At 45.5% G+C, this 21,529-nt stretch overlaps 1 protein-coding gene across 2 annotated transcripts in view; it reads right to left on the bottom strand.

Annotated features, from left to right (window-relative positions):
- Nucleotides 1–21,529, bottom strand: part of ltn1 (listerin E3 ubiquitin protein ligase 1) — a 72,831-nt gene that overhangs the window by 1,642 nt on the left and 49,660 nt on the right. The window contains exons 29-33 of one of the 2 annotated variants that reach the window (XM_036968153.1): nucleotides 14,710–14,896; nucleotides 12,858–13,023; nucleotides 12,241–12,461; nucleotides 7,795–7,989; nucleotides 6,065–6,232 (exon numbers count right to left, since the gene is read on the bottom strand). In XM_036968153.1, the coding sequence (XP_036824048.1) occupies nucleotides 6,065–6,232; nucleotides 7,795–7,989; nucleotides 12,241–12,461; nucleotides 12,858–13,023; nucleotides 14,710–14,896 (937 nt within the window). Of the gene's footprint in view, nucleotides 1–6,064; nucleotides 6,233–7,794; nucleotides 7,990–12,240; nucleotides 12,462–12,857; nucleotides 13,024–13,122; nucleotides 13,195–14,709; nucleotides 14,897–21,529 lie in introns of those variants that run through there. The other variant, XM_036968154.1, reaches the window with a different exon arrangement.

Raw genomic sequence — 21,529 nt, 5'->3', positions numbered from 1 at the left:
TTGTTCCCTTCTCCCCAAGGGTGCTGCGTTGTTCCCTTCTCCCCAAGGGTGCTGCGTTGTTCCCTTCTCCCCAAGGGTGCTGCGTTGTTCCCTTCTCCCCAAGGGTGCTGCGTTATTCCCTTCTCCCCAAGGGTGCTGCGGTGTTCCCTTCTCCCCAAGGGTGCTGCGGTGTTCCCTTCTCCCCAAGAGTCCTGCGTTGTTCCCTTCTCCCCAAGAGTCCTGCGCTGTTTGCGGCCCGGAGTCCTGCGCTGTTCCCTTCTCCCCAAGAGTCCTGCGCTGTTCCCTTCTCCCCAAGAGTCCTGCGCTGTGCCCTTCTCCCCAAGAGTCCTGCGTTGTGCCCTTCTCCCCAAGGGTGCTGCGGTGTTCCCTTCTCCCCAAGGGTGCTGCGGTGTTCCCTTCTCCCCAAGGGTGCTGCGTTGTTCCCTTCTCCCCAAGGGTGCTGCGTTATTCCCTTCTCCCCAAGGGTGCTGCGTTGTGCCCTTCTCCCCAAAAGTCCTGCGTTGTTCCCTTCTCCCCAAGGGTGCTGCGTTGTTCCCTTCTCCCCAAGGGTGCTGCGTTGTTCCCTTCTCCCCAAGGGTGCTGCGTTGTTCCCTTCTCCCCAAGGGTGCTGCGTTATTCCCTTCTCCCCAAGGGTGCTGCGGTGTTCCCTTCTCCCCAAGGGTGCTGCGGTGTTCCCTTCTCCCCAAGAGTCCTGCGTTGTTCCCTTCTCCCCAAGAGTCCTGCGCTGTTTGCGGCCCGGAGTCCTGCGCTGTTCCCTTCTCCCCAAGAGTCCTGCGCTGTTCCCTTCTCCCCAAGAGTCCTGCGCTGTGCCCTTCTCCCCAAGAGTCCTGCGTTATGCCCTTCTCCCCAAAAGTCCTGCGGTGTTCCCTTCTCCCCAAGGGTGCTGCGGTGTTCCCTTCTCCCCAAGGGTGCTGCGTTGTTCCCTTCTCCCCAAGGGTGCTGCGGTGTTCCCTTCTCCCCAAGAGTCCTGCGTTGTTCCCTTCTCCCCAAGAGTCCTGCGCTGTTTGCGGCCCGGAGTCCTGCGCTGTGCCCTTCTCCCCAAGAGTCCTGCGTTGTTCCCTTCTCCCCAAAAGTCCTGCGCTGTTCCCTTCTCCCCAAGAGTCCTGAGTTGTTCCCTTCTCCCCAAGGGTGCTGCGTTGTTCCCTTCTCCCCAAGAGTCCTGCGCTGTTCCCTTCTCCCCAAGAGTCCTGCGCTGTGCCCTTCTCCCCAAGAGTCCTGCGTTGTGCCCTTCTCCCCAAAAGTCCTGCGCTGTTCCCTTCTCCCCAAGGGTGCTGCGTTGTTCCCTTCTCCCCAAGGGTGCTGCGGTGTTCCCTTCTCCCCAAGGGTGCTGCGGTGTTCCCTTCTCCCCAAGGGTGCTGCGGTGTTCCCTTCTCCCCAAGGGTGCTGAGGTGTTCCCTTCTCCCCAAGGGTGCTGCGGTGTTCCCTTCTCCCCAAGAGCCCTGCGCTGTTCCCTTCTCCCCAAGAGTCCTGCGTTGTTCCCTTCTCCCCAAGGGTGCTGCGGTGTTCCATTCTCCCCAAGACTCCTGCGTTGTTCCCTTCTCCCCAAGAGTCCTGCGCTGTTTGCGGCCCGGAGTCCTGCGCTGTGCCCTTCTCCCCAAGAGTCCTGCGGTGTTCCCTTCTCCCCAAGAGTCCTGCGTTGTTCCCTTCTCCCCAAGAGTCCTGCTCTGTTCCCTTCTCCCCAAGAGTCCTGCGCTGTTCCCTTCTCCCCAAGAGTCCTGCTCTGTTCCCTTCTCCCCAAGAGTCCTGCGTTGTTCCCTTCTCCCCAAGAGTCCTGAGATGTTCCCTTCTCCCCAAGAGTCCTGAGTTGTTCCCTTCTCCCCAAGAGTTCTGCGTTGTTCCCTTCTCCCCAAGAGTCCTGCGCTATTCCCTTCTCCCCAAGAGTCCTGCGCTGTGCCCTTCTCCCCAAGAGTCCTGCGTTGTGCCCTTCTCCCCAAGAGTCCTGCGCTGTGCCCTTCTCCCCAAGAGTCCTGCGCTGTTCCCTTCTCCCCAACAGTCCTGCGCTGTTCCCTTCTACCCAAGGATGCTGCGTTGTTCCCTTCTCCCCAAGGGTGCTGCGGTGTTCCCTTCTCCCCAAGGGTGCTGCGGTGTTCCCTTCTCCCCAAGGGTGCTGCGGTGTTCCCTTCTCCCCAAGGGTGCTGCGGTGTTCCCTTCTCCCCAAGGGTGCTGCGCTGTGCCCTTCTCCCCAAGAGTCCTGCGTTGTGCCCTTCTCCCCAAAAGTCCTGCGCTGTTCCCTTCTCCCCAAGGGTGCTGCGTTGTTCCCTTCTCCCCAAGGGTGCTGCGGTGTTCCCTTCTCCCCAAGGGTGCTGCGGTGTTCCCTTCTCCCCAAGGGTGCTGCGGTGCTCCCTTCTCCCCAAGGGTGCTGAGCTGTTCCCTTCTCCCCAAGGGTGCTGCGGTGTTCCCTTCTCCCCAAGAGCCCTGCGTTGTTCCCTTCTCCCCAAGGGTGCTGCGGTGTTCCATTCTCCCCAAGAGTCCTGCGTTGTTCCCTTCTCCCCAAGAGTCCTGCGCTGTTTGCGGCCCGGAGTCCTGCGGTGTTCCCTTCTCCCCAAGAGTCCTGCGTTGTTCCCTTCTCCCCAAGAGTCCTGCGTTGTTCCCTTCTCCCCAAGAGTCCTGCGTTGTTCCCTTCTCCCCAAGAGTCCTGCGCTGTTCCCTTCTCCCCAAGAGTCCTGCGCTGTTCCCTTCTCCCCAAGAGTCCTGCTCTGTTCCCTTCTCCCCAAGAGTCCTGCGTTGTTCCCTTCTCCCCAAGAGTCCTGAGATGTTCCCTTCTCCCCAAGAGTCCTGAGTTGTTCCCTTCTCCCCAAAAGTCCTGCGTTGTTCCCTTCTCCCCAAGAGTCCTGCGCTGTTCCCTTCTCCCCAAGAGTCCTGCGCTGTGCCCTTCTCCCCAAGAGTCCTGCGTTGTGCCCTTCTCCCCAAGAGTCCTGCGCTGTGCCCTTCTCCCCAAGAGTCCTGCGCTGTTCCCTTCTCCCCAAAAGTCCTGCGCTGTTCCCTTCTCCCCAAGGGTGCTGCGTTGTTCCCTTCTCCCCAAGGGTGCTGCGGTGTTCCCTTCTCCCCAAGGGTGCTGCGGTGTTCCCTTCTCCCCAAGGGTGCTGCGGTGTTCCCTTCTCCCCAAGGGTGCTGCGGTGTTCCCTTCTCCCCAAGGGTGCTGCGGTGTTCCCTTCTCCCCAAGGGTGCTGCGGTGTTCCCTTCTCCCCAAGAGTCCTGCGCTGTTCCCTTCTCCCCAAGAGTCCTGTGTTGTTCCCTTCTCCCCAAGGGTGCTGCGGTGTTCCATTCTCCCCAAGAGTCCTGCGTTGTTCCCTTCTCCCCAAGAGTCCTGCGCTGTTTGCGGCCCGGAGTCCTGCGCTGTGCCCTTCTCCCCAAGAGTCCTGCGGTGTTCCCTTCTCCCCAAGAGTCCTGCGTTGTTCCCTTCTCCCCAAGAGTCCTGCGCTGTTCCCTTCTCCCCAAGAGTCCTGCGCTGTTCCCTTCTCCCCAAGAGTCCTGCGCTGTTCCCTTCTCCCCAAGAGTCCTGCGTTGTTCCCTTCTCCCCAAGAGTCCTGAGATGTTCCCTTCTCCCTAAGAGTCCTGAGTTGTTCCCTTCTCCCCAAGAGTCCTGCGCTGTTCCCTTCTCCCCAAGAGTCCTGCTCTGTTCCCTTCTCCCCAAGAGTCCTGCGTTGTTCCCTTCTCCCCAAGAGTCCTGAGATGTTCCCTTCTCCCCAAGAGTCCTGCGTTGTTCCCTTCTCCCCAAGAGTCCTGCGCTGTTCCCTTCTCCCCAAGAGTCCTGCGCTGTGCCCTTCTCCCCAAGAGTCCTGCGTTGTGCCCTTCTCCCCAAGAGTCATGCGCTGTGCCCTTCTCCCCAAGAGTCCTGCGCTGTTCCCTTCTCCCCAAAAGTCCTGCGCTGTTCCCTTCTCCCCAAGGGTGCTGCGTTGTTCCCTTCTCCCCAAGGGTGCTGCGGTGTTCCCTTCTCCCCAAGGGTGCTGCGGTGTTCCCTTCTCCCCAAAGGTGCTGCGGTGTTCCCTTCTCCCCAAGGGTGCTGCGGTGTTCCCTTCTCCCCAAGGGTGCTGCGTTGTTCCCTTCTCCCCAAGAGTCCTGCGCTGTTCCCTTCTCCCCAAGAGTCCTGAGTTGTGCCCTTCTCCCCAAGAGTCCTGCGCTGTTCCCTTCTCCCCAAGAGTCCTGCGTTGTCCGAAGCGTCTCTCACTCACACGGTTCTCCTTCACGTGATCAGGTCTTTCTCACAGGCTACAAGTGAAAACAGACGAATCGGGGGACGCAACTGCGCTTGTTCTTATCCAAATCAGAGGTGCTCATTGAAGATATTGGAAGAACTGGCCACTTTTTAAATGTACTTTTCGTCATCCAACAAGATGAGTAGAAAAAAGCACTAGCATTTGTCAATAGTACAAATAGTACCTATCCCCCCCAATAGTACAAATAGTACCTATCCCCCCCAATAGTACAAATAGTACCTATCCCCCCCAATAGCACAAAAGTCGACCTATTCTGTACGAGAAATAAATATCCCAAACATCGTCTGGGACAGTTGTGGGATGCGATTCGATCCCAAATTAATTCAACCACTAGCATTAAAAACAAAACTGTTTCATCCAATGAGGCTGATACAACAGATCAGAACCCTTAGCTTAAAATGTTGATAAACTGTTAGGATATTTCCCCACATTATAAGCGTAGCAATGCGAACATGATAGTAGGATATAAGCGTGAATGTTCGATTAGCGTAAAACACCATTATCAAAAGTGACCGCAAATAAGATATTACATGAGATGCTTTATTATATTTTATTAAAAAGGTGCATTTGAATGGTGAGAATTATCTTCCCCAAATGTTGAAACTCACACGTGGCTTATATATGCCAGTTAGACTATACACCCCTTGTAAAGCGGATTCATGTGCTCCATTTTAAGGTTATTTGGCCACGTTAGTTGTGATACAAACCTAATTAAAAACATACAGGCCTATACTGCCCTACAGAGCAAAAAGGCAGAAACTGCTGCTCATTTGCTACATTAAATACATGCTTAATCATGTGGACAAGTATCCTGCCTCGTACTGTGTTCAGGAGACAATGGGGGCCATGTTAGCAGTAACTGGATAAAGTTACTGTGAAACCAAAGGTAAATTAAAAGCCATTTCTCTCAGTTCCACTCTGAGCAGTTACTGCCTTTTTGCTTGATAGGACAGAATGGGCGAGGCTACATGAGGTGTGACTATGATGCGAACAAGTTACCAAAAAAAAAGGCTTTGTTTCTTATTCTGGGCATCCTTCACAAGTGATAATATAATAATATAATATATAATAATTCACAAGCTAATATTGTTACCCATCAGACTATTCTTAATTTAATCTTGTCTTTACATATACTAAATAATATATGTGTGACATTTGTTTTGATTTAGAATGGACCATTGTCACACCTGTCTTGAAACAGGGTCAGCGGGATAAATACGTGTCATCTATGCACTTAAATAGCAAATGGAGGATGCTTTTTCTGTGGTTTATTTTCATGCCAGCCAGGTAGGCTATACTCCTGTTGTAAAGAGAAGCAATGTGCTTAATACTAGGAAAGTTGAGAAATAAATATAGTAAGCCTAGCCCATAGAAAGCTGATGGGATCCTCCTCTTTTTAGTAGAGGCCATCACTCTGTTTGAGGAACACGAGCTCATGGGGTCTCATGTATTGTTAGATTTTTTTAAATACATTTGTATTGATGTCAGAGTGATTAGAGGGACAATAGAGTGCTGAGTACCGGGCAGTTAGCAGGTTTGGTAGGCTACTAATGACCATCAGCAGCATCAGAACTTGGAGAAGCCTAATTACCGTGACTAAACGGTCTTGTTGAATTTGACTGCTTTCATGACTCGTGACCGCCGGTGTGGCATTAATACGGTCCCCACAACAGCCCAAACTGTGAAGTTGTGTGTGTGTATGTGTCATAACCTATATGGCTCGGAGTGTGTTCTCTTGTATTGCAGTTTGTGCACTTGTGTGTGTGTGTGTGTGTGTGTGTGTGTATGTGTGTGTGTGTGTGTGTGTGTGTGTGTGTGTTGTCCCGTGTTGAATATCAGTCTCTCACCAGACAGGCAGAGTGGAATTTTTTCTTGCAGGTCCGGCAGGCCTTCTTGGGCAGAGAGTAGTTGGATCCATGGATAACAGAGAAACAGATCATACAGTCCTCTACTCCCTCGAACCTCTTATCCACGTTGGTCTTCCACAGAGCCAGGCCCTCCATTATGCTGCCGTTCTATCATAAACAAAAAGAGAGACGGGGGAACATGATACTTACATAGCGCAGCACTTAACAAAGTGTGAGGTGACCCCCTCAATGGAAAAGGGGAGACTCTACGACCCCTACAAGTGTGAGGTGACCCCCTCAATGGAAAAGGGGAGACTCTACGACCCTTACAAGTGTGAGGTGACCCCCTCAATGGAAAGGGGAGACTCTACGACCCTTACAAGTGTGAGGTGACCCATCAATGGAAAGGGGAGACTCTACGACCCCTACAAGTGTCATAGGACTTGTCTGAAGGTAACCTGTACCAGGTTTTTTTTAAACAAATGGAAGATCGTTTTGTGCCTACAACAAAAAAAGGTTACAAATTTGTAAAAATAAATATATATATATATATATATATATATATATATATATATATATATATATATATATATATATATATACAGATACATACATACACACGTGTATATATATATACATATATACATATATATACATATACACAGTACCAGTCTAAAGTTTGGACACATCTACTCATTCAAGGGTTTTTCTTTATTTTTACTATTTTCTACATTGTAGAATAATAGTGAAGACATCAAAACTATGAAATAACACATATGGAATCATGTAGTAACCAAAAAAAAAGGTTAAAAAAAATAAAAATATATTTTAGATTCTTCAAAGTAGCCACCCTTTGCCTTGACAGATTTGCACACTCTTGGAATTCTCTCAACCAGCTTCAAGAGGTAGTCAGTCACATATTAATGCCCATGATTTTGGAATTAGATGTTCGACGAGCAGGTGTCAACATACTTTTGGTCATGTAGTGTGTGTGTGTATACATATATATACATATATATATATCTATATATCTCGCACGCACACACACACTGAACAAAAATAGAAACGCAACATGTAAAGTGTTGGTCTCATGTAAATTTTGGTCTCGTGTTTCATGAGCTGGGATAAAAACATCCCAGAAATGTTCCATACGCACAAAAAGCTTATTTCTCAAAAAATGTTGTTTACATCCCCTGTTAGTGAACATTTCTCCTTTACCAAGATAATCCTTCCACCTGACAGGTGTGGCATATCAAGAATCTGGCGCTGGGGACAATAAAAGGCCACTCTAAAATGTGCAGTTTTGTCACACAACACAATGCCACAGATGTCTCAAGTTTTGAGGGTGTATATATACACACACACACACAACACTGTATGTCGGGGGGTGCTTATAGTTGTCCTGTTTCACACAAGAGTACGCGTGGGCAGTGTAAAAATGCTCATGTGTTTTTTGCATATCCAAACTCCCCTAAAAGGGGTCATGACCAGGGACCAGACATTATTGATGGCGACCTTGGTGTGTGTGTGTTACCTGGTGTGTGTGTGTGTTACCTGGTGTGTGTGTTACCTGGTGTGTGTGTGTGTGTGTGTTACCTGGTGTGTGTGTTACCTGGTGTGTGTGTGTGTGTTACCTGGTGTGTGTGTGTGTGTGTGTTACCTGGTGTGTGTGTGTTACCTGGTGTGTGTGTGTGTGTTACCTGGTGTGTGTGTGTGTGTGTGTGTGTTACCTGGTGTGTGAGGTATGTACTGAGCTGTAACATCCAGTTCCTCCATTGTTGTACAGCGACCCCCACCCTCCTGCCGCTCTCTACTGTGATCGAGCCTAGAGGATAGTTCTGTGGTAGCTGGATCACCAGCTCTATGAAGATATCATCCACTGAGTAGGTGGCGATCACCTCCCGCGCTGCCGAACGAGCCTTCACCTGGGACACAGGGAGAGAGAGACGGAGAAAGAGAGAGAAGTTAACTCCTCTCCGTTGATGATATCATCCACTGACCTGGACAGAGACAACAACAACAAAAGATTTAAAAACTCAGACTGTGTGAGTTCGACTGTTCTCTCTGCTACCATTCGGCAAGTGGTACCAAAAGGAGCCAATAGGACCCTGAGCAGCTTCTACCCCCAAGCCATGAGACTTCTATAGCTAGCGAAATAGTTAACCAAATAGCTAACCAAATAGCTAACCAAATAGTTAACCAAATATCCAAATATCCAAACTTGCCTAGTCACTCTGTGAAAGTAACCATTTCTATTTATAGTTTATCCTGTTGCCTAGTCACTCTGTGAAAGTAACCATTTCTATTTATTGTTTATCCTGTTGCCTAGTCACTCTGTGAAAGTAACCATTTCTATTTATTGTTTATCCTGTTGCCTAGTCACTCTGTGAAAGTAACCATTTCTATTTATTGTTTATCCTGTTGCCTAGTCACTCTGTGAAAGTAACCATTTCTATTTATTGTTTATCCTGTTGCCTAGTCACTCTGTGAAAGTAACCATTTCTATTTATAGTTTATCCTGTTGCCTAGTCACTCTGTGAAAGTAACCATTTCTATTTATTGTTTATCCTGTTGCCTAGTCACTCTGTGAAAGTAACCATTTCTATTTATAGTTTATCCTGTTGCCTAGTCACTCTGTGAAAGTAACCATTTCTATTTATAGTTTATCCTGTTGCCTAGTCACTCTGTGAAAGTAACCATTTCTATTTATAGTTTATCCTGTTGCCTAGTCACTCTGTGAAAGTAACCATTTCTATTTATAGTTTATCCTGTTGCCTAGTCACTCTGTGAAAGTAACCATTTCTATTTATAGTTTATCCTGTTGCCTAGTCACTCTGTGAAAGTAACCATTTCTATTTATAGTTTATCCTGTTGCCTAGTCACTCTGTGAAAGTAACCATTTCTATTTATTGTTTATCCTGTTGCCTAGTCACTCTGTGAAAGTAACCATTTCTATGTATTGTTTATCCTGTTGCCTAGTCACTCTGTGAAAGTAACCATTTCTATTTATTGTTTATCCTGTTGCCTAGTCACTCTGTGAAAGTAACCATTTCTATTTATTGTTTATCCTGTTGCCTAGTCACTCTGTGAAAGTAACCATTTCTATTTATTGTTTATCCTGTTGCTTAGTCACTCTGTGAAAGTAACCATTTCAATAGAATGTTCATGATGTCACTGCGACAACTGTTGATACGTTAGCCAGTTAGCTTGGGTTCTTGACTGCTGTTGTTAGGTCAGAACGGTCGAATCAGCCCTACTCCTCAGCCAGAGCGTCCAGACTTTACGAACAGATAATCTGATAACGCTCTGAATTGAGGAATGCTCAGAGAGGGAAACACTCTTGAATTTACGAACGGACAATCTGACAACGCTCTGAAATTACAAACATACGATCTGACAACGCTCTCAATTCACAAATGCCCATTGTACACTCTGGCACTCCAGATTAAATTTACAAACACACATATAGTATAAACCAGCCTTTAGTCTTGAAATCTTTGCTTGTTTAGTACCGTACTCTGTTTAGCACATGGCCTCACATGTGAATCCTTAAAGAGATGGGTGGGGCTCAGGCTTAGGAGGGTGTGAACGATGCTGAATGTGGTGTAGACAAAGAAGAGCTCTCCAGTAGGTGGACTAAAACATTCAAGGGTCATTTTCTCAAGTGGGGTTACAATTTTATCAATTTTGTCAAAGCAGAATAACTTTCCCAGTAAACGTATATCGTTTTCTTGCTCTGTCTTTTATCCAATGTCAAAAAACAATATATTTTTTTAAAAATGTTTCTACATAAGACCGAATCGAGCCAGTCGGTCCACATTAAGAGTAAGAGTAAGAGTAAGAGTAAGAGTAAGAGTAAGAGGTAAGAGTAAGAGTAAGAGTAAGAGTAAGAGGCCAGGGTTACCTAGCGGTGTAAAACGCCCACTCAACCAGGGGTCTGGCAGCGTTTTGAGCTGTTTCAAGGGTTGAATATAGGAGACGTGTGTGCTGAGGTGAGTTGAAATCACCACACTGTGTGAGTTTTTTTTAAATCTCTTGTATGTCACTGCACCCAGTGTGCTTACAACGGGGACAGGGCAAATGTCACTAGGCAGCACGTCGTGTACGCAATACCACATCTGGCGTGGGTCAGGTCTGGGGGGGGTCTGACAGGGGCCGTTTCATTTAGTATTCGTTGGGTGTCGGCTTAGGCCGCGATTGCATTTCCCCATAGTATATTATACCAAAGTTGACCGAATGAGAGGGAACGTAACGTTATGACAATAACTACTCTTCCTTGAAGGAGATGAAATGAGTTAGAGCGCCTGTTTTAATGCCCCCCAATCCGCCCGTTCCTGGGCTTGGTGAAGAGCTGTTTTTAAATTGAAAGAATAAATCCGAACCTCAAACTTATCATCTGTGGAAAGCGGGGCATCTAGGGAGCCGCGGATTTTCATTTGGCTTTGTCAGGCGTGTATCCTTCAACTGAAGTCATATTATGTTGTAGCTCGTTTCCCTCCTTCAGGGAACAGTAGTTACAGTGCCTTCAGTATTCATACCCCTTGACGTATTCCACATTTTGTTGTGTTACAGCCATAAGGGTAGGGTAGCCTAGTGGTTAGAGCGTTGGACTAGTAACCGAAAGGTACAAAATCTGTCGTTCTGCCCCTGAACAAGGCAGTTAAACCACTGTTCCTAGGCCGTTATTGAAAATAAGAATTTGTTCTTAACTGACTTGCCTAGTTAAATAAAGGTAAAATAAAAAAATAAAATACAAATTATTTATTGAAAATGATATACAGAAAAAACATCTAATTTACATAAGTCTTCACACCTTCGGCGGCGTTTTACAGCTTTTGTTGTCGTCGGTATGACAATCAGCTTTACACATCTGGATTCTTTCTCAAGCTCTGTTAAGTTAGATGGGGAAAGGCGGTGAACAGCAATCTTCAAGTCTTTCCACAGATTTTCAATGGGATTCAAGTCTGGGCTTTGGCTGGACCACTCCAAGGACTTTCAACATTCTTGCTCCGAAGCCATTCCAGCGTTGCTTTGGCAACGCTTGGGGTCATTGTCCTGTTGGAATGTGAACCTTCGCCCCGAGTCCAAGGTCGTTTGCATCAAGGATTTGCTTCTATTTGGATCCATTCATTTTCCCCTCTATCCTTACCAGTCTCTCAGTCCCTGCCGATGAAAAGCATCCCCACAGCATGATGCTGCCACCACCATGCTTCACAGTAGGGATGGTGTTAGATGGGTGATGAGCTGTACCTGGTTTTCTCCAGACATAGCGCTTGCATGCATTCAGGCCAAAGAGTTACATTTTTGTCTCCTCAGACCACAGAATCTTTTGCCTAATGATCGGTCTTTCACGTGCCTTTTTTTATAAACTCCAGGAGTGCTGTCATGTGCCTTTTTCCTCAGGAGTGGCTTCCGTCTCTCCCATAAAGTCCAGATTGGTGAAGTACTTCGGAGACCGTGTCATTTTGGCCGGTTCTCCCATTTCAGCCAAGGAACTCTGTAGTCAGTGTGGTCATTGGGTTCCTGGTCAGGTCACCGCCACGATCAGAGTCTTTCTTTCCCGGTTCTTCAGTTTGATTGGACGGCTGGCTAGTTTCATATTTTTTCCAATTTCCCAGTGATGGAGACGACCACTGTGCTCTTGGAAACTTTTTTAAAAAACAACTCAAAAAAATGGTTGTATACCCCTTCCCCAGATATATGCCTCATCACAGTTCTCTCTCAGAGATCTACGGGCAGTTCCCTTGTGACTTCATGAGATGGCTTCTACACCAGGTGTTTCTATATAAATCGTGCTCAAACAATTAAAAAATTGGCCTGCAGGTGGAACTCCTATCAAAGGATTATCAAAGGAAATTAGATGTACCTGGGAGTCCATTTGTCATAGCAAAAAAAGGGGTGTGAATACTTATGTAAATTAGATTATCTGTATTTCATTTTCATTTATCAAACATTTCTCAAAACATGTTTTCACTTTGTTATTACGAGAAAGAAAATTTTTGAATTCAGGCAGTAAAAACAAAAATGTGGAATAAGTCAAGGGGGGTCTGAATACTTTCTGAAGGCTCCCTCTACCACACACACACACCCTCCCTCCCTCCCTCTCCCTACCTGCCTCACACTCTCTCTCTCTCTCTCCCTCCCTCCCTCCCTCCCTCCCTCCCTCCCTTACTCACAGTCATGCTGTCGAAGGTCTGTGTGCTGGCGTGTACAGAGGAGATCTCCTGAGCAGAGAGGACAGGCGAGACGTATCGTCCTGTGAACTTATCCACCGTGTGGCTAACTCTCTTCTCCTGACTGGTCCACCACAACCGAACCATGGCAGGCAGGTCCTGTACCGCACTGTAGTACACACAACACGCCAGGTGGGAGAGCTCATATTGGATACCGGACGACTCTGTGGAGAGAGACAGAGAGACAGAGAGAGAGACAGATAATTGGAGACAGAGAAAGAGAGAGAGACAGAGAATTAGAGACAGAGAGACAGAGAGAAAGAGACAGAAAGAGACAGAGAGAGACAGAGAGAAAGAGACAGAGAATTGGAGACAGAGAAAGAGACAGAGAAAGAGACAGAGAGAGAGAGACAGAGAGAGATGAGACAGAGAGAGAGAGACAGAGAGAGAGACAGAGAGAGAGACAGAGAGAGAGACAGAGAGAGAGACAGAGAGAGAGACAGAAAGAGAGACAGAAAGAGAGACAGAAAGAGAGACAGAAGCGTGTGTGTGTGTGTGTGTGTGTGTGTGTGTGTGTGTGTGTGTGTGTGTGTGTGTGTGTGTGTGTGTGTGCTACCCACTGTTGACGTCCAGAGAGAGGCTCTCTGTGAAGAATGTCTTGGTCTCCTTGGAGACCGACTCCGCCCCCTGGCCGATGTAGGCGGGGTTTTCAGGCATCAGTCTGAACAGATGGAGGAGGAGCTTGTGGAGGGACTTCTTTAGATAGAGAGAGTACTGGACACGCAGCTAGAGAGAGAACACACAGGTCAGTTTCTTTAGATAGAGAGAGTACTGGACACGCAGCTAGAGAGAGAACACACAGGTCCGTTTCTTTAGATAGAGAGAGTACTGGACACACAGCTAGAGAGAGAACACACAGGTCAGCTTCTTTAGATAGAGAGAGTACTGGACACGCAGCTAGAGAGAGAACACACAGGTCAGCTTCTTTAGATAGAGAGAGTACACAGGTTAGCATAGAACTCTTCTTTAGATAGAGACAGTAGACTGACACACTAATCCTTCCTTTGTCCTTGTTTCCTTGTTTCCTCCCTACTCAAAGCTCAACGGCGTTCAGAAAGAAGGGCCCTGGAACCTCTCGAGAAACGAGGAAAAAGACAATTGACAGTGAGTTTGAAGTTTTTCCGATTTTCAAGAGGACAAGGTGGAACGATACGACACTCACACCAGGGTTACGGTAATACTACCTATATGTACACAACTACCTCAATTACCCCTGCACATCGACTCATACCCTAAACTGTTTTCAAGTTTATAAACATAGAGATGTACTGTAAAATAGAGGCAGCCAAAGTCTGAATACAGTGAGGGTGAAAGACAGTAAACAAATAGACCTGTTGGGGAATACCTGGCGAGTTAGCTGGCTGGCTAGCTAGCTAGCATCACTATAGACTTAGCTGGCTAGCTAGCCTCGCTATAGACTTAGCTGGCTAGCTAGCCTCGCTATACACTTAGCTGGCTAGCTAGCCTCGCTATACACTTAGCTGGCTGGCTAGCTAGCCTCGCTATACACTTAGCTGGCTGGCTAGCTAGCCTCGCTATAGACTTAGCTGGCTAGCTAGCTAGCCTCGCTATAGAGTTAGCTGGCTAGCTAGCCTCGCCGCTATAGAGTTAGCTGGCTGGCTAGCTAGCCTCGCTGTAGAGTTAGCTGGCTGGCTAGCTAGCCTCGCTATAGACTTAGCTGGCTGGCTAGCTAGCCTCGCTATAGACTTAGCTGGCTAGCTAGCCTCGCCGCTATAGACTTAGATTTGTTTAAGAGACCCGACGCTCAATCTGAACATTAACAAGCGCTGCTTGCGGTATAGTTTTGGAAGCATAAGGACTTTATCTTTCATGTCAGCAAGAAAATAAAAGTCCAAAACGTAAAAAAGGTTAAATTACTACACACCGTTTATAGGGTTAGGGTCCCCACACGGCCACAACTCCATGTTACAGCGCTACAATGTGTTTATTTTATTTTTTTCTCCTCATTTTGTCCGTCATAGTTGAAGTGTACCTATGATGAAAATTACAGGCCTCTCTCATCTTTTTAAGTGGGAGAACTTGCACAATTGGTGGCTGACTAAATACTTTTTTTGCCCCACTGTATACCCTGGCATTATGGAGACAGACCACCAGATATATCCTGGCATTATGGAGACAGACCACCAGATATATCCTGGCATTATGGAGACAGACCACCAGATATATCCTGGCATTATGGAGACAGACCACCAGATATACCCTGGTATTAGATAGAGAGAGTACTGGACACACAGGTTAGCATTAGAACTCTTCTTTAGATAAAGAGAGTATTGGACACACAGGTCAATTAATCGCTAAGGGATGGGTTACCGACCGACCGACCGACCGACCCACGCACCCACTCACTCACTCAATCAATCACTCACTCACTCACTCCAGCTGTAGACTTACGTGGGAGGGAGAAGCCTTGAAGAAGGACAGCAGTAGTTTCCAGGCCAGCAGGTAGGCCAGGATACAGGAGTATTCCACAGAGAGAGGTTGAACCACTGCAAACTCCCCTACACACACTCCAACCATGATGCTCTCACACAACTCCTCGCACGTAGACAGGAGGGTCATCAGAGCTGCCGGGGGAGACCTACACACACACACACACACACACACGGAAAGCACAGAGTTAAATATACACACACAAACACACATCGTTAGAAAAAACAGACACAAAGATATTTTAGCAAATAACTCCCAACTAAGGTCTGTTCTTTGGTCAGAGGCAAAGCCTAGGGAAACAGCCCTTATGAGGGATTAATCACATGATAATTCCCGGATTTAAGCCTGGCATTTAGTAATACCAGTACCAAACTAAATGCTGGGCTTATATTAACCCCCGCTGTACCAAACTAAATGCTGGGTTTATATTAACCCCTGCTGTACCAAACTAAATGCTGGGCTTATATTAACCCCCGCTGTACCAAACTAAATGCTGGGCTAATATTAACCCCCGCTGTACCAAACTAAATGCTAGGTTTATATTAACCCCCGCTGTACCAAACTAAATGCTGGGTTTATATTAACCCCCGCTGTACCAAACTAAATGCTTATATTAACCCCCGCTGTACCAAACTAAATGCTGGGTTTATATTAACCCCCGCTGTACCAAACTAAATGCTGGGCTTATATTAACCCCCGCTGTACCAAACTAAATGCTGGGCTAATATTAACCCCCGCTGTACCAAACTAAATGCTAGGTTTATATTAACCCCCGCTGTACCAAACTAAATGCTGGGCTTATATTAACCCCCGCTGTACCAAACTAAATGCTTATATTAACCCCCGCTGTACCAAACTAAATGCTGGGTTTATATTAACCCCCGCTGTACCAAACTAAATGCTGGGCTTATATTAACCCCCGCTGTACCAAACTAAATGCTGGGTTTATATTAACCCCCTCTGTACCAAACTAAATGCTGGGTTTATATTAACCCCCGCTGTACCAAACTAAATGCTGGGCTTATATTAACCCCCGCTGTACCAAACTAAATGCTGGGTTTATATTAACCCCCGCTGTACCAAACTAAATGCAGGGCTTATATTAACCCTCGCTGTACCAAACTAAATGCTAGGTTTATATTAACCCCCGCTGTACCAAACTAAATGCTGGGTTTATATTAACCCCCGCTGTACCAAACTAAATGCTGGGTTTATATTAACCCCCGCTGTACCAAACTCAATGCTGGGTTTATATTAACCCCCGCTGTACCAAACTAAATGCTGGGCTTATATTAACCCCCGCTGTACCAAACTAAATGCTGGGCTTATATTAACCCCCGCTGTACCAAACTAAATGCTTATATTAACCCCCGCTGTACCAAACTAAATGCTTATATTAACCACCGCTGTACCAAACTAAATGCTAGGCTTATATTAAACCCCGCTGTACCAAACTAAATGCTTATATTAACCCCCGCTGTACCAAACTAAATGCTGGGCTTATATTAACCCCCACTGTACCAAACTAAATGCTAGGCTTATATTAACCCCCGCTGTACCAAACTAAATGCTTATATTAACCCCCGCTGTACAAAACTAAATGCTGGGCTTATATTAACCCCCGCTGTACCAAACTAAATACTAGGCTTATATTAACCCCCGCTGTACCAAACTAAATGCTAGGTTTATATTAACCCCCTCTGTACCAAACTAAATGCTTATATTAACCCCCGCTGTACCAAACTAAATACTAGGCTTATATTAACCCCCGCTGTACCAAACTAAATGCTGGGTTTATATTAACCCCCGCTGTACCAAACTAAATGCTGGGTTTATATTAACCCCCTCTGTACCAAACTAAATGCTTATATTAACCCCCGCTGTACCAAACTAAATACTAGGCTTATATTAACCCCCGCTGTACCAAACTAAATGCTGGGTTTATATTAACCCCCGCTGTACCAAACTAAATGCTTATATTAACCCCCGCTGTACCAAACTAAATGCGTATATTAACCCCCGCTGTACCAAACTAAATAGTAGGCTTATATTAACCCCCGCTGTACCAAACTAAATGCTTATATTAACCCCCGCTGTACCAAACTAAATGCTTATATTAACCCCTGCTGTACCAAACTAAATGCTTATATTAACCCCCGCTGTACCAAACTAAATGCTGGGTTTATATTAACCCCCGCTGTACCAAACTAAATGCTAGGTTTATATTAACCCCCGCTGTACCAAACTAAATGCTAGGTTTATATTAACCCCCGCTGTACCAAACTAAATGCTTATATTAACCCCCGCTGTACCAAACTAAATGCTTATATTAACCCCCGCTGTACCAAACTAAATGCTTATATTAACCCCCGCTGTACCAAACTAAATGCTTATATTAACCCCCGCTGTACCAAACTAAATGCTGGGTTTATATTAACCCCCGCTGTACCAAACTAAATGCTTATATTAACCCCCGCTGTACCAAACTAAATGCTTATATTAACCCCCGCTGTACCAAACTAAATGCTGGGTTTATATTAACACCCGCTGTACCAAACTAAATGCTTATATTAACCCCCGCTGTACCAAACTAAATGCTTATATTAACCCCCGCTGTACCAAACTAAATGCTTATATTAACCCCCGCTGTACCAAACTAAATGCTTATATTAACCCCCGCTGTACCAAACTAAATGCTAGGCTTATATTAACCCCCGCTGTACCAAACTAAATGCTGGGCTTATATTAACAACCCGCTGTACCAAACTAAATGCTAGGTTTATATTAACCCCCGCTGTACCAAACTAAATGCTGGGTTTATATTAACCCCCGCTGTACCAAACTAAATGCTGGGTTTATATTAGCCCCCGCTGTACCAAACTAAATGCTGGGTTTATATTAACCCCCGCTGTACCAAACTAAATGCTTATGTTAACCCCCGCTGTACCAAACTAAATGCTGGGTTTATATTAACCCCCGCTGTACCAAACGAAATGCTTATATTAACCCTCGCTGTACCAAACTAAATGCTGGGCTTATATTAACCCCCGCTGTACCAAACTAAATGCTTATATTAACCCCCGCTGTACCAAACTAAATGCTGGGTTTATATTAACCCCCGCTGTACCAAACTAAATGCTGGGTTTATATTAACCCCCACTGTACCAAACTAAATGCTTATATTAACCCCCGCTGTACCAAACTAAATGCTGGGCTTATATTAACCCCCGCTGTACCAAACTAAATGCTGGGTTTATATTATCCCCCGCTGTACCAAACTAAATGCTGGGTTTATATTAACCCCCGCTGTACCAAACTAAATGCTTATATTAACCCCCGCTGTACCAAACTAAATGCTGGGCTTATATTAACCCCCGCTGTACCAAACTAAATGCTGGGTTTATATTAACCCCCGCTGTACCAAACTAAATGCTTATATTAACCCTCGCTGTACCAAACTAAATGCTGGGCTTATATTAACCCCCGCTGTACCAAACTAAATGCTTATATTAACCCCCGCTGTACCAAACTAAATGCTGGGTTTTTATTAACCCCCGCTGTACCAAACTAAATGCTTATATTAACCCCCGCTGTACCAAACTAAATGCTTATATTAACCCCCGCTGTACCAAACTAAATGCTGGGTTTATATTAACCCCTGCTGTACCAACCTAAATGCTAGGTTTATATTAACCCCCGCTGTACCAACCTAAATGCTAGGCTTATATTAACCCCCGCTGTACCAAACTAAATGCTTATATTAACCCAGCTGTACCAAACTAAATGCTAGGCTTATATTAACCCCCGCTGTACCAAACTAAATGCTGGGCTTATATTAACCCCCGCTGTACCAAACTAAATGCTAGGTTTATATTAACCCCCGCTGTACCAAACTAAATGCTAGGTTTATATTAACCCCCGCTGTACCAAACTAAATGCTAGGCTTATATTAACCCCCGCTGTACCAAACTAAATGCTGGGCTTATATTAACCCCCGCTGTACCAAACTAAATGCTAGGTTTATATTAACCCCCGCTGTACCAAACTAAATGCTAGGTTTATATTAACCCCCGCTGTACCAAACTAAATGCTGGGTTTATATTAACCCCCGCTGTACCAAACTAAATGCTAGGTTTATATTAACCCCCGCTGTACCAAACTAAATGCTGGGTTTATATTAACCCCCGCTATACCAAACTAAATGCTAGGCTTATATTAACCCCCGCTGTACCAAACTAAATGCTAGGTTTATATTAACCCCCGCTGTACCAAACTAAATGCTGGGTTTATATTAACCCCCGCTGTACCAAACTAAATGCTGGGTTTATATTAACCCCCGCTGTACCAAACTAAATGCTTATATTAACCCCCGCTGTACCAAACTAAATGCTTATATTAACCCCCGCGTACCAAACTAAATGCTGGGTTTATATTAACCCCCGCTGTACCAAACTAAATGCTGGGTTTATATTAACCCCCGCTGTACCAAACTAAATGCTAGGCTTATATTAACCCCCGCTGTACCAAACTAAATGCTGGGTTTATATTAACCCCCGCTGTACCAAACTAAATGCTAGGCTTATATTAACCCCCGCTGTACCAAACTAAATGCTGGGCTTATATTAACCCCCGCTGTACCAAACTAAATGCTTATATTAACCCCCGCTGTACCAAACTAAATGCTTATATTAACCCCCGCTGTACCAAACTAAATGCTAGGCTTATATTAACCCCCGCTGTACCAAACTAAATGCTGGGCTTATATTAACCCCCGCTGTACCAAACTAAATACTAGGCTTATATTAACCCCCGCTGTACCAAACTAAATGCTGGGCTTATATTAACCCCCGCTGTACCAAACTAAATGCTGGGCTTATATTAACCCCCGCTGTACCAAACTAAATGCTTATATTAACCCCCGCTGTACCAAACTAAATGCTAGGCTTATATTAACCCCCGCTGTACCAAACTAAATGCTGGGCTTATATTAACCCCCGCCGTACCAAACTAAATACTAGGCTTATATTAACCCCCGCTGTACCAAACTAAATGCTTATATTAACCCCCGCTGTACCAAACTAAATGCTGGGTTTATATTAACCCCCGCTGTACCAAACTAAATGCTGGGTTTATATTAACCCCCGCTGTACCAAACTAAATGCTGGGTTTATATTAACCCCCGCTGTACCAAACTAAATGCTGGGTTTATATTAACCCCCGCTGTACCAAACTAAATGCTGGGCTTATATTAACCCCCGCTGTACCAAACTAAATGCTGGGCTTATATTAACCCCCGCTGTACCAAACTAAATGCTGGGCTTATATTAACCCCCGCTGTACCAAACTAAATGCTAGGTTTATATTAACCCCCGCTGTACCAAACTAAATGCTGGGCTTATATTAACCCCCGCTGTACCAAACTAAATGCTGGGTTTACATTAACCTCCGCTGTACCAAACTAAATGCTTATATTAACCCCCGCTGTACCAAACTAAATGCTGGGTTTACATTAACCCATAATGTCAAGCTTTTTTTTTTCTGGGCGAGTTTGTGAATGTCTGGCTCGGACAGAGGATTGACATTTGAAATGGAGTTAGGAAATCATGGCATTTTGCGTTAATTATCGTGAATAACTATCTAGCAACCAATCAGAATTCAAGATCCAAACTCACCGTTTTATAAACAGACATACTGTATACACACACCGATACAGATATACACACACACGCATCATGAAAACACACATTTTAGGAACACACATCGCCTTCAGAAAGTATTTACACCCCTCGACTTTTTCCACATTTTGTTGTGAAACAGCCTGAATTTAAAATGTAATGAATAAAATGTAGTCGTTCTGCCCCCCTGAACAAGGCAGGCTGACTTGCCTAGTTATATTAAAGGTTAAATTAAAAAAATTGTAAAATAGTGTAGTTTGTCAACTGGAGACACACACACAAGTATTTATTATTTGAAGGATTCTTTCTGGCTGACGGAGAAAAGACAAGGGCATATCAGCGTATATGTTTAGAAAAAAACATTTAGAAAGCGCTGATTATTGACGTTTATAAATATTAGAACTCGGCATCGGAATTGTAGTTTACCCGGGTGACGTATCAGCAACGGCTGAAACCGCGACATACGGAGAAGGGCTTTCGAGAGCTACCATCTAGTATTCTCCGAACAAATGTGCAATTCGAGAAGAAGTAGAGGAAGCATAGTCTTCGTTAGATGGGAGGCACCCATAGCTGTATGGGATCGGTGCAAAACTGGTACAGTCAGTTAATATTTTTTTATTTGAAGGACTCTTTCTCGCTGATGAAAAGGTTAGAAACCTGTATCGTTAGTGATGATAATTGAAGTTTATAAATGTTAAAGCGTCGAGATTGCAGTTCACATGAGGTAGTCGTGGGCGAAGCTAAAACAGCGGAAAACTGTAGGGAGAAGGCAGAATACCACCTAGAGTTTTGACAGTTAGCACATCAACATCATCCAACATCATTTACAAACCAAGCATGTGTGTTTTAATTAATGAGTCTGCCAGATCAGAGGCAGTAGGGAACTTATTTTGATAACCGCGTAAATTGGACCGTTTTCCTGTCCTGCTAAGCATAAAAGTACTTTTGGGTGTCAGAGAAGAAATATGGTCTTCAAAAGTACAATATTTTTATTAGGAATGTAGTAAAGTAAAAAATAAAAAGTTAAAATTGTAAAATAAATAATAATAATTGCAATAGTAAAGTTCAATATCCCCCAAAAAACTACTTAAGTAGTACTTTAAAAA

Source organism: Oncorhynchus mykiss, chromosome Y, assembly GCF_013265735.2.
Source record: "Oncorhynchus mykiss isolate Arlee chromosome Y, USDA_OmykA_1.1, whole genome shotgun sequence".
Taxonomy (NCBI): Eukaryota; Metazoa; Chordata; class Actinopteri; order Salmoniformes; family Salmonidae; genus Oncorhynchus; species Oncorhynchus mykiss.
The sequence above is the reverse complement of the archived record's forward strand: the minus strand, read 5'-3'. Positions and strand labels throughout refer to the sequence as shown.